Genomic DNA, 13,444 nt, shown 5'->3' with positions numbered 1-13,444 from the left:
ATTGTTTAGGTGAAAAACTTAACAGATGCACTGAATAAAAACTGTAAATACAGCATACATTTTCTGATCACTAAAAAAATAAAATTACAAATAAGATCTAGTATTATAATTTATATATCACTAAAAAAAATTGCTTTTATGACATTTTAAATTTAATTTTTTTTATTGAAGTGAATGACAGAAATGACAAAGTGATTTGCTTTATTTACCTGGAATTTTTGCTTGCTGATAAAGATTATGCAGAACAAAAATATTTAATTTTTTTTTAAATGGCTAAATATATTTGTTTAAAAAAAATTGTCATAAAAGAAATGAAAAAATAGTTTAGACAGTACAGAATTCTCAAATGAACATTAATTATTGACAAATACTAATTTTTTAAACCCATACTTAAGTTATGCAAATGACAAACTGTTAATGAACCATATGCATGCATAATGCATAAAACAGAAAATAAATAATTTTAGCAGACCGGATATTCTTATCTTCATTTTAATGCAGCATTATTCTATGACTAACATTACAAAAGAAATCATCCAACAAGAAGACAACAACAACAATAATAATAATAATACTAATAATAATAATAATAATAACAATAACAATGTGTGTTGATAATAATAACAATAATAAAGAAAGAAATTATGTTATCTCAAATACCTGTAATATAAATATCTCAATAAAAATTACTATACATAACATATAATACAAAATGGAAATTAACACCTGAAATGGATAGAAGTGTAATCCATAAGGTGGATGTAAACATTCAATGATGACAGGACATTTGAGAAAAATTAATTCTGATATCTCAAATGTGAATAGACAATATATAGTATAAAAAATTAAATTTATATGGTGTTGCATCAAATAAATAATAGATACAAAAATAGATAAATATATAGAGTATTAATAAATCATAATATAAATTTATAAAATTGATAAAAAGTACTTTGCTCACTGAAAAGTTTCAAAATATGTTAGCTTTTCTTCATCAGTAAATGTTGATAAAAATAAGGCACTTGTTCCACAGAATACTAATAATTGTGCTCTAATATTCATTAGTGATGCATAAACAGGCAATAATTATAAAATTATTAAATAATAGTTATATAAATAAGTATGTATATGTGCGTGCATGTGTGTGTGTGTGTGTGTATGTGTGTGTGTATATATATATATTGTAATTTCTGATTACAATTAATGGACGATAATGTAATGGATATAATAAGCTGCAATCACTTCCTCAGAGGATCTAGGCTTTCTAAAGAGAAGTCTTCATTTCCAAAAGATAATCCTCGACTGAAACCATCCTAAAAACAAATATGCTGGCATTAATACTCCATAGCAATTAAGATACTACAAAAAACAATTAGTATTTAATAAAATATCTAACAACAAAAACAAAAGCTATTATTAATAAAATTTTTTGATAGGCAGGTGTAGCAAATGGTTATATTGGCAAAAAGTAATAAATACGAGGGTAAATCAAATATAAACGGGATTTTATTTTGAAAAAAATCTATTTATTGAAAAATAAAAGGCAAATATAATTTACTTTTCTACATAGTTTCCTGCTTTAGAAATAGATTTTTCCCAGCGAGAAGGAAGGTTTTTTATCGCAGAATGAAGCTGGTTGCCTCAGGAGCCAACTGCACATGAATCCCTCCACGCCCTCATCATCTTCAAATCGTTGCCCTCCTAGAGCTTTTTTAAGTGGTCCAAACAAATGAAAATTGCAGGGTGATAAATCTGGACTGTAGGGAAGATAATAAAGTTGAGTCCAGTGCATTTCTTCTAATTTTGAGACCATTGTAACTGCAGTATGGGGCCTAGCATTGTCGTGGAGGAGGGTGGCCTCTCAAATCGGTTGATCTCGTCTTTTGCAGCCCTCATCTCGTTCAACAGATCACAGTAGTAAGCAGCATTGATTGTGCGTCACTCATGCAAAAAACCAATGAGCAAAATGCCTTGCTGATTGAAAAAAACAGTTGAAAGAACCTTGCCAGCTGGCAGTCAAGTCTTTGCTCTCACTGGGGCAGCCTCCCCTTTCCTCTGCCACCCCATACTGGCTTGTTTCGACTAGGGAGTATAGTGGTGGACCCACGTTTTATCGCGGGTGACAATCTGACTCAAAAATACATCACTTTTTTCGCAAACCTTGCTGTAAGCTTCTGATAGACCTACAAATGTCTCAGTTTCTGATCTGTGGTCAAAAGGCAAAGGACCCATCTGGTACACACTTTATGGAACAGTAGGTTGTTCGTGATGATTGCTCGACAGCTCCCATAACTTATTCCGGTCTGTTCTGCAATTTTGGATACTCTTACCCATCGATCATCTTCAAGAATGCCTCGAACCATGCAAATGTTTTTGTCTATAATGCTGGTTCGAGAACAGTGATTGTGTTCCTGATTTTCCACTTGTTCTCATCCTTCCTTGAACTCTTTATGCCAGGCAAACACACGAGTCCTTGACAATGTTTGGTCCTGAAACTGTGCAATCTCCGGAAAATTTCCATTGCTTGACTCCTTCACAAGCAAGAGATTCTATAATTATGCGCTGCACACAGTAGAGAGGTGCACCTGTTGCTCTGACATCATGAGCGTTACTGACACAATTGGTTGGGAGTGTGGAATGGCCAGTTCTCCCCACCCCTAATGACCCCACCCAAGCATAATAGAAGTGCAGGCTCAGTCCTATCAACCGGAGATGCTCAGAAACAAAAATCCTGTTTATATTTGATTTACCCTGGTATTACAATAAATTATTTTCATAAATGTCCAAAGTTTATTAATGTTTGGCATAACATGCAATAATAACTATGATAATTGCAAATTAGTGCTGCCATTACATTATGTTTTAATCTGATATTTTTGCTATTTTTTCATTAAAGGGAAAACTGATTTATGATGATATCAGTATTTTATTTGTTTTAAATTTATTTCATATTAACTGTTATTCACTATCCCCTACTTCATCAAGACTAGCACAAAAGGAATAATAAATTCTGATACATAAATCTTTCAAAGTGCCTGAAAATAAATACAGATCCATGTGTTTCTTCTTAATGAATATTAAGTTAACTGGTTAATTTAAAATCTAATAATACATAATTACATAATGGTGTCCTTTTTTGTACTCCTAGTCCAAATTATGAAGTGATGACAGCCTACAAATGGCTAAAATATCCTTAAAATTTTATAGAAAAAATTTAGATTAACAGATATTATCAAAAATAGATCAGTGTAGAAGAATTAACTTTTGAAAAGGATTACACCTACGACATCTCAAGACTACAAAATTTAATTTAAGAAAAAAGCACAAGCAAATGAATGAATCCAAATAATTATTTTTTCTCTCCTAAAAATATTATCAGCTGAAAAAAGTAAAAAATATAAACTATAAAAAATTGTGATATAAAATATTATTAGCAATGGCTCTTTCTAAATTGGAATCTTCACTTTGTAGGACAGGAAGTAAGAAAGAGCTGGGTCCTGGATAAGTTGTAAAGTAGTTTGATCTAACCCGATCAGAGGAATCTTTCTTGTAAATCAATTGTCTACCTCTCTCTCCTCCCTGTTTTATTGTACATCATCCATTCCATTTTAGATCAGAACCATGGGAACTATTTCAGCTGCTGCCCCACCTCCACCCCTGCAGTATTACTTTGGCATCATGCAATAGCTACCAGGACATATAGCGTCCATCCTCCAATAACTTCTTACTCTATCTGTAGATGGTTCTAATTGAGCCCATTTATTCTGCCTATATACTTACCTATATATATAAGTATACCTACCCGTACAGTTTCCTAATTGAAGGTAGCAAAAAACTAAACTAGTGGCTGCGATCTGTCAGGTAAAGCCAGTTTCTAAACCAAATCTATTACTAGTATAGATATAGATTTGTATCGTGTAATATTTTCAGGTGATTAGTCATAAAATTATTTTTTTTAATTTTCTCGTCTAACTATTTTTTCATCACACTCCTAGAGACAACCTGCATATGAGAAATAAAAATGTCAGTATATTACAGCAATGAATTTGTTAATTAATGAAATGTAAATTGTACTAAATATGTTAAAGTATAAGTACCTTCATTTCCAGAATTTTTTTGTCAAGCAGACCGATTGCATTTTCAAAATCTGATTGAGAAGGTTCTGAACCAGCAGCAACCATGTCGATTCCAAAATCTCCCATGCCAAATGGATCTGGACTGGCAACAGAACTCATTGTATTACTGTTTGAAGATGAAGCTGGAACTACATTAAAAGGAGCTGAACCAAAAATGTCTTCATTCTGAGAATTACCATTTTTAATGTTTGATGCTATGGCTCGACGGTTTGGATCTCTGCTAGCTTTTGGAGGTGGAGGTGCCACTGAAACAAAGTAAATATAAAAGTAACTTTTGAGATCATTCACTAAGTTCTCATCATAACTGTTTCGTAAGTCACTTAATTCATGCAAAACAACATACTTTTACAAACAAAAAATAAATCATCCCTAAGTATAAGTTGTAAAAGTTTATAGAAAATTTCTAGAAAATATTTTGCTGTTCTCAAGTTTTAAATAAACCATAGAAAATCCTAACAGTCATTAAGTTTACTTTAATAATATTGTTTCAATTAATTGACAAGAAACTTAACCACAGATTGTTTAAAGAAATGTAAGATGTAAGAAACAAACTGCAGAAACCATATTAGAAATTTAAAAAAATGGTTTTTAAAAAGTAATTTAGAATATTATATGTTTTAATAATTAGAACGATAATAATTTTATTATTTTTTTTTAATGGGTCCAGAAAATCAGAGCAAACTAAAGAGGTTGTTCAATTAAGTAGAAAAAATCATAATTCCCTTTCACATTGTAACTTAATAGGCTGGTAACAACTTGAATGACACAGTTGCTGATCAGCATCCTTTTGAATTCTCCTGAGTGACTGCGGATGTCAACTGGCATCAATTCATAAACTTATTCTCGCAGGTCTGCTTATTACTGCTTTCAACACTCACTGAATCTCCCATGATGTTCCAATCTGTTTTAGAAAGGCTTTTAACATTCCATGCTCTGACGTGTAGAATGTTATTTTTTTAATTTTCTGGTGACCCTTCCTTAGTAGTCCCACCCGGAGATCCAAATGGGGGACTAGATTACCTCCAGAATATTTTACCCAATGGAGGCACCTCCATCTTTGTTACATGAAAATGCAGAGAGCTAAACTTTCTTGGAAAAATAACAGCTCTAGTTTTCCATTGCTTTCAGCTGCACAGTAATCAGAAGATTGATTGATGTTTAAGTCTTCCTGACCTACGTCCTTAACATTACTGAAAGGGCTGCTGCCCTCTTTCAGGAATCATTCCTGGCTCTCAACAGACCTCTCCAGTATGGTTGCACCTTTGGTCCAGCTACTCTGTTCACTGAGCACTCAAGCCCCGTCATCATCGGCTAGGTCTCGTGATTCATAGAGGGGGAACAGATATCATAAGGATATTAAATTCACAAAAGACGTGGAACTCTAGAAAAAAAAGTCTACAATTTCTTGATATGATTTTATCCCTTCAGAATGGGAGAATATGCACTAGTTAGGCATAGGAATAAAATGTTCAGAATTTAAAAAAATGTAGGGTTCAAGTATAGAGATAGAAGCAATTGCTAAGATTTACAGGAACCAAACTGCAACACCATCATAGCATATGATGGTGTCCTCAGGTTGCGGTATCCTGAGGGAGTTTCGATTACCGGTTTTGCCAATGACGTCTCCAAGGTATTAGTGGCCAGAACAGAAGAGGAGATAATCAGGAAAGGTAAACGGGCCATTCTATTGTTTGACAGATGGTTGGCAGGCCATGGCCTTAGCCTTGCCGCAGAGAAAACGAAGCTGCTGGCGATTGCTGGGAGAAGGCAACTCTCCCCCATCAGGCTACAGGTAAGAGGGGCCATTATTGAGCTGGTCAGTAGAGCCAAATAGCTGGAGGTTTGGCTTGACAGCCTTTCAATATCATGTCAGGGAGGCAGTTGGCAAGACAGGTAGAACAGTGTCAGCTGTCTCAAGGCTCATGAGCAAGGTTGGAGAGCTGAGGTCATCAAAGAGGAGGATGCTGGCGGTGGTGGCTCGGTCTGTTGCCTTGTATGCTGTGCCAGTGTGGAAGAGGGCATTGTGCATGAAAGTGGCCATTCAGAGGCTTATGGAGCTGCAGCGCTGACTGGTAATCGGCATTGCTAGGGCTTACCAAACGGTCTCTACAGAGGCAGTTCTGGTGACTGGGTCGGGTTCTGGGGCCCCTGTAGGGGACCCCGGATTAGAAGCAAGTGCTTATTAAAAGACCCGAGACCACTGGGGAGTGCTGTCAGGAACGGCATAGCCTCCCAGGGGAGTAGAGGCACACTCAAGGCCATGTTATATGGGATCGTGGATTGGGCCTCGAGGGGAAGGGGAAAAAAGACAAGGATGTTCCCTATTCCTGTTACTTTTTAATCCTTACATAGAGCTAGCAGTTAATGATGTTAAAGAACAATTTATATCTGAAGTAACAGTGCAAGGTGAAAATATAAAGATGTTATGATTTGCTGATGATATTGTAATTCTTGCCAAGAGTAAAAGAGATTTAGAAGAAACAGTGAATGGCATGGATGAAGTCTTACGCAAGAACTACCACATGAAAATAAACAAGAGCAAAACAAAAGTAATGAAATGTAGTAGAAGTATTGTAGATGAGCACTGAATAGAAAAATAGGAAGAGAAAAGATTATGGAGGTAGAAGAATTTTGTTATACTAAAAATGGACGAAGCAGGAGCGATGTAAAACGCCAAATAGCACAGGCAAAACGAGCTTTCAGTTTAGAAATATAATTTGCTTGCATTAAAAACTAATTTAAATGTCAGGAAAACATTTTTGAAAGTATATGTTTGGAGTGCAGCTTTATGGACGATCGGAGTACCTGAAAAGAAAAGATTAGAAGCTTTTGAAATGTGGTGCTATAGGAGAATGTTAAAAATCAGATGGGTGGATAAAGTGACAAATGAAGAAGTGTTGCAGCAAACTGATGAAGAGAAAAGCGTTTGGAAAAATATAGTTAAAAGAAGAGACAGACTTATAGACCACATACTAAGGTATCCTAGAATAGTCACTTTAATATTGGAGGAACATATAGATGGGAAAAATTGTGCAGGCAGGCAATGTTTGGAATATGTAAAACATATTGTTAGGGATGTAGGATGTAACGGGTATACTGAAATGACTGAAGACAAAAAAATATATTTGTTAAATTCTATCAGTATTTCATAGATTTGGTTCTCCAGTAAACATAATAAAAGATCATTTACATTTCTTTTATAGAAAGCCATCCTATTCTTCAATTTTGCCATTATTGGGATCCACAAAATTCCATCACCAAATTTGCCAAACATGCAAAAACAGGTCCCATGGATAAACCATGACATTGTTTATAAAATTTATTTTCAAATTTGAAAAATGTGTTATTTATACACAATATAATTCCACTAATAAAATCCTCTTATTTTATATTGGTAAACTCCTTAATTTCATTCCATTTACTTTTACTTGCATGTACGGCTAATTCAATAAGTATGCTGGTGTTTAGTGACACTACACAGAATAACACAAGACTGTAATTTTTCGATACTGTTTGTTTACATAAAAAGAATTGATGTGGGAATGGAATTCCCACGAGTCCTTTATACTAAATTCATTTTTTCCCCACTACATTTTGAATTATTTGCACTAAAAATTTTGATCAGTTATACGTGGGCCACTGAATACAGCCGATTATTAGTCTCATCAGATAACCTTCTTTATGTAATTTTATTAAACCATACACTCCTGGTGGTTTTAATGCCTGAAACATTTTACCGAGATACTCTCTGTACAATGTATATTGTCCAGACTTGTCAAACGTTCTTTGTGTCAGGTTGAATGAAGCAATGGAAGCTGTTTGTAGATGCAATTAGATTACTTTAGCGAAAGCATTTTGCTCAGTCAATTTTCATTAACTGCATAGTTAATTATAGTTTAATTGCATATAATTAATAAATTATAAATCGCACAATGGCTAAAGTGCTGACAGAACAAGTGCAGTCTATGAACTTTCCAATACCACCTTGTAAATATGAGGTCAATTAAAAAGATAACCAAACTTTGCTGCATAAATTTTTAGAGCTTACCCAATATTGGTTACTCTTTAAAAAGTTCATTCCTTTATTGATACACTTATCCCAGTGGTGTTTCAACTTCAAGAAACACAGCCCTTTAAAATGTTTTTAAATCATGTAAACCATTCACAACAATGAATCCAACATGTATCTCCAAAAATATTTTTCCAAGTTCACGTAAAATTTTATTTTAAAGCGATTTATTTGTTTTAATGTGTAAAGAAAAACCTATGAGATATGATTGTATGTCGATAAATTCCCTGTAGCATCCCTATTTAGTTCAGTTATTTTGTTATAAAATCTCATGTGTTTTAAAATACATTTATCAATTTTTCATAAATATTGTTTTATGTCTATTAAATATGATAATACAACATCAATCTCTACAGCCAAAAATACGGTTTCTTTCAAGTAAGATAAGCTTACCTCTAAATGTTTTTGAATGTTATCATCCATTACTATTGGTTCTTCACAAATATAAAACGTACTTTAATTACTATTTAATATATTATTAAAATTCTTTTTTCTACCAAAATAAGTTGGATAGCTTAATGATAGTTTGAAAAAGATACTTATCAGTAAGGTTCTGTTATCTGTCTAATTGTATATTATTGGTTTTAATGTTATATAACAGATATTCTTAAGTTAGATTTTTAAACAACACCTGACTTCAGACACAGTACACTAAATGTATCGTTAGTTGTTGGAATTTTATCCTTAATTAAATCATTTTAATTTTTAGGAAGCTATTCTCAGAGAATTCCAAATGTGGGACAACATCAGGTTTTAAGGATACATTAGTGAAATTAAAAGAATATATTATGAATTTCTAACACACCTCTAATCTGAATAAACATGGTAAGCACAGCTACTTACACAGAGGTGGTGTGGTGACTGGATTACCATTGTAATTCTGTACTTGAGAATGTAAGGTCAGATGAGATGTTTCCGGCTGAGTAGAGCTTTCATAAGCTCTTGGATTGAAATCTTCCTCCAATTCATCCATCAGAAGGCCTTCAAGCTTTGTTCCCACACTCGGTCTATTTACAGTCAAATCACTGAAATCAAAAGACAATTATACAGAGCAATATATACTATATTCGTATTTCAAATCCATTATGATAAATCTTCAGCCCCAGAAGGAACCTCATTTATTTGTAAACATTATGATTTAATTTATGAATGTATTTATAGTAAAAATTTTAATTAAGCTTAGGTGCTTTAAGACTGTTACATTATTATACATAAAAATGATAAAACTAGTGTTTGCAGATATTAATTATTGCAAAAAATATAAATAAATAAAACAATTATTTAAAAGAAACAAATTACACACTTGATGGCTTGGTTCTAAAAAATCCAGGCTTTATGAACTGATAGATAAAAATAGCTACTTAAACAGCTGGTCAGATGAGCAGTTTGCTTTTCTGGTACCTGAAACCAAGGTTCACATCTATCCAAATGTATGTTACTTTTACCCGGATGTGAGTGTTCCTATTACTAGTGTACTTGGATTGTAAAGGTTCATTAATGGTGTTGCAATAGGAATTTTTGGTATGACATTCCTCTTCACAGCATACATATAACATGTCTAAGAAGTCACAGAATAGTTTAAATAACTTTTATTCCAACAAATAAACAACATACATACGAGACTTATACATGTTTGCCGGTGTAAAAAAAAAACTATCTTTTGACATGTGGGATAATTTTATCCTTTATCTGCAAGTGTTCTTCAGTGGAACTAAAATATTCAATTAAAACTCTATCAAGGAATAATACCTCATTTTAAAGGACTCATTTAGTAAATAAAATTCCAAAAAATACGGAATTTTATAACTAAGGATGAAAATTGAAGTCATCTGCTTTAAGAAGACATTATTATTAATTTCTTAATATTTCTACAAATATAATTGCATACTTGAACCTTAAAATTTTAGTTTCAAATATTGCTGAGTAAAACCAAAAGAATAACTTAAAAATGACATAAATTTACTTGTTTTAATGATTGGAGAATATGGTGAATAGACCTTTTGAAGAATGGTGAATCTCTTAGAAAATTTAGTTGAAAACCACCATCCACACCAAAATTTAGTGTTAAGTTTATACATTTTGGAAAAGTTATAAAATTGCATTAATAAAGGTAGACCATTTTGGTGACAAGATATTGATCAAAGTTCTGCAAGCTTTTATTGAAGATCCAGTTACTTAACCAAAAAGAGCTGTTAAAGAACTCTACATGCATGAAAGCTCTACAAAAATTAATTAGCCCTGTAAAATTTATGGCTAACAAGTATCAGAGTAATTTTGACAAGTGAGTTGAATGAATACTGTGTGTAAACAATGAAGAGAACCAAACCTTATTATTATGAGTACATAATATATAAATTATTTACGAGTATTTCTGTTACAGTAGATTTTATGCTTTTCTTAATCACAACAATCAGACCAGAGATGATAAAAATCCTAATTTAATAAGGGAAAACTACACTCAGTATTTAAAGAAAGTAAATATGCAGGTAAGTCTTAGTGTAACATAATTATTGATAGGATTTTTTATACACAAATTTGAATCACCATCAATTTCATCAATAAAGAATTTCCTGCTATTCAAGTCGCAGTTAATCAAAATGTTCAGAATATACTATGGTCTTAACAAGATGGAGCACCACATCACTTTGGTTTTTCCACAGTGGATGGTTAAACATGCAAAGAGTGATAGAATGGTGGGCCAGCTGCCCGGACTCAAATCAACTATTTTTTCTGAGGTTACCACATCATGGCTTACAAAACCAAGCCACAAAATGTAGGTGAATTGAGACGTGACTGAAGAGCACTGTTTATCTTGAGGTTGATGCTTCAGACTATTGTGAAACATTACTAGATCGATTACAGAGCAGTATACTGTCAAGTTGTGGAGAGAAAATCAAGTCCAGCTCAAATTTTTTTAACCACTCATGTACTATAACTAATACTCACTGTTTATAAAGGAATAAAATTTGAACATTATAAATAATTAAAAGAAGTACCTGATCAGTTCTCCTTCTGTACTGAATGCTCTTCCCATAAGCGCATTGGGAGACTGAAGACTACCGGTTCCAATTGTTGCAGCATTGCCTTGCCGAGGAGGTACTGGAGGCGGAGGTGAAACCGGACTGGTTGTTGAATTGTTACTAGTGGCTCCACCTGTTAAATTTATAACTGATAACAGTAAGTAATAGATTTTTGAATTAGAAATTTATAAAAAGGAGTAATGTATGAGACAAATACTGATTCATGAGACAATGTATAAGACTTGACTGAAAATTATTCAGCCAAACCAGTGGTTTGGCTGTAATAATTTACAGAATTTCTACATATAAAACTACAAAACACTTATACGATTAATATATTTTATCTTTCTAAATTTAGAAGATAGTCTGAATTTTCTGCTGGTTTTTCACTCACTACAATCTGACAGACTGTTTGGAATACAGCAAACAGAATTGAAAATTTTGTTTTCATATTTTTCATAGTAAGAACTTTAGTCTGAAAATTGCTCAGAATGCAGGTTTTTTGTCTACATAAATGTGCAAACACACAATATTTTGATTTGCAAATATAATGCTGGCCTAATACCTTATTCATATCTATTTTTCAATGGATAATGCATTAAAGTCAAAACAAATATTTTTTTTGGAAGAAAACTTGTAGGATGAATTTATATAAATCACGACTGAAATCTCCTGACAGCAATGATTAATTATTCAATCAAAACCAAAATGAAGTTCCTGTTATTATCTTAAGTACCAAAAGAAACAGCAGAGGCTCTCTCATCTAGTCCGTGAAACTTAAACCAAACAACACTAATGATAAAAGAAGTGTTGACATAGTCGAGTGGTTGGGGTGGTGATTACTTTAAGAATAAAATAGAAGTGCAAGACTGAGACCATGACGAAACTAATAATATACTGAGCTGAATTCACAAATATTTTATTCTAATTCCAGGAAATAAAACTTTTTTTAGTTCAGGCATTAGACAATAAATTGTAATTTGTGTTACTTTTAAATTTACCATCAGTATCAAAATTTGTATACACAATATTGAAACATTCATATAATACATTCACAAAACAACTTTTATCAAAAAAGGGATTTTTTCTTTACAAACTTCAATATCAATCCTTAACTCAAACTGAATTTGAACACATTATACATCTCACTCTCCTGTGGGGATTGAGCAGAATATATGCTCAATCACCTTTAAACATCTTTAATTACTAAAGATGTATCATCAGTAATTGTTTGGTTACATGGACCAACTCAACTTACAGACCTGCCCTTATAATCTTATTTACAATCAACACTTGTAAAGTGACATCTAACACTGTGTTTTTTTTGGGAATCTCTCAATCATTCTTTCTCTGATGATTTTTTTTACAGAACATATCACCAATTATTGTTGTATTTATAACTTTATTCACATTATGACATGTTATACATTATCTGTAATGCTTTATAAGGTTCTGTATTGACTTGCACCTAATGTGTACATTGAATTAATTTAATCATTTTCAGCTTTAATTAAAAATAAAAATACTTTTGATCATGTAAATCTTAAAATTAAATTTCACAATCTAAAGTAAGCATACACACACACACACACACATACATATATATATAAAAACCCCCTCTATGAATCATGAAACCTTGTCGATGGTGAGGGACTTGAGTAACTCAGTGATACAGAGTAGCTTGACCAAAGGTGCAGTCATACCGGAGTGGTATCTGTTGTGAGCCAGACAAAAGAATGATTCTTGAAAGAAGGCTCTTTCAGTAGCTGTTAAGGGCATAGGTCAGGAAGACTTAAACAGCCATATTAACATCTTCTTAGTACTGCGCAGCTGAAAGCAGTGGAAAACTACAGATGTTTTTTCCCCCAAGAAACTGTAATTCTGCATTTTCATGTAACAAAGATGGAGGCACCTTCCTTCCTAAAATATTCCAAAGATAAACTAGCCCTTCATTCGGATCTCTGGGTGGGGACTGCTAAGGAAGGAGCCATCAAAAAATTAAAAAGTAACATTCTATGAGTCGGAGCATGGGATGTTAGAAGTCTAAAAACAGTTGGTAGGTTAGAAAATTTAAAGAGGGAAATGGGTCAGTTAAATGTAGATGTTAGATGTAGGAATTAGTGAGGTTTGGAAGGAAAAGGAAAACGACTTTTGGTCAGGTGACTAACTCAGCTTCAAATAAAGGGCAGGCAGGAGTAGGTTTCATAATGAACAAGAAG

At 32.9% G+C, this 13,444-nt stretch overlaps 1 protein-coding gene across 2 annotated transcripts in view; it reads right to left on the bottom strand.

Annotated features, from left to right (window-relative positions):
• Positions 1 to 478: 478 nt before the first annotated feature.
• ced-6 (PTB domain-containing adapter protein ced-6) overlaps positions 479 to 13,444 on the bottom strand; it is a 97,562-nt gene continuing 84,596 nt past the window's right edge. Inside the window, exons 8-11 of one of the 2 annotated variants that reach the window (XM_075363110.1) lie at positions 11,202 to 11,373; positions 9,049 to 9,230; positions 4,098 to 4,381; positions 479 to 1,313 (exon numbers count right to left, since the gene is read on the bottom strand). In XM_075363110.1, coding sequence (XP_075219225.1) covers positions 1,239 to 1,313; positions 4,098 to 4,381; positions 9,049 to 9,230; positions 11,202 to 11,373 — 713 coding nt within the window. In that variant the 3' untranslated portion in view covers positions 479 to 1,238. The remainder of the gene's footprint in view (positions 1,314 to 4,097; positions 4,382 to 9,048; positions 9,231 to 11,201; positions 11,374 to 13,444) is intronic. The other variant, XM_075363112.1, reaches the window with a different exon arrangement.

The sequence above is a fragment of the Lycorma delicatula genome, chromosome 4 (genome assembly GCF_047948215.1).
Source record: "Lycorma delicatula isolate Av1 chromosome 4, ASM4794821v1, whole genome shotgun sequence".
NCBI classification, from domain to species: domain Eukaryota; kingdom Metazoa; phylum Arthropoda; class Insecta; order Hemiptera; family Fulgoridae; genus Lycorma; species Lycorma delicatula.
This window is presented reverse-complemented; position numbering and strand designations above follow the sequence as displayed.